We start from the raw sequence: 246 nt of genomic DNA on the forward strand, positions 1-246 counted from the left end.
GGTGGGCGAGCGCTGGCAGTGCCCACCGCAGCCCCGTGTGCCAGCGCACTCATCCTCCTCTCCAGATTCGCCTAAAGTGGCTGGGGAAACGCGGCGTGGAAGGAGAGGAGAACACACTCCACTGCTTCGTCACTGGCTTCCACCCGCCCAAAATCGAGATCGAGCTGCTGAAGAACAACCAGCCCATGACTGGCGTCCAGTACGGGGACTTGTCCTTCAACGAGAAGTGGCAGTTCCAGCGGCCGG

The 246-nt window shown here is 62.2% G+C and overlaps 1 protein-coding gene across 1 annotated transcript in view; it reads left to right on the forward strand.

Moving 5' to 3' along the window:
• Nucleotides 1–44: 44 nt before the first annotated feature.
• The window catches only part of B2M (beta-2-microglobulin), a gene marked incomplete at its 5' end in the record, with an annotated part of 759 nt that continues 557 nt past the window's right edge, over nucleotides 45–246 (forward strand). The window contains one exon of the mRNA XM_009082963.1: nucleotides 45–241. Coding sequence (XP_009081211.1) covers nucleotides 45–241 — 197 coding nt within the window. The remainder of the gene's footprint in view (nucleotides 242–246) is intronic.

This window comes from Acanthisitta chloris, unplaced genomic scaffold (assembly GCF_000695815.1).
Source record: "Acanthisitta chloris isolate BGI_N310 unplaced genomic scaffold, ASM69581v1 scaffold12629, whole genome shotgun sequence".
Taxonomy (NCBI): domain Eukaryota; kingdom Metazoa; phylum Chordata; class Aves; order Passeriformes; family Acanthisittidae; genus Acanthisitta; species Acanthisitta chloris.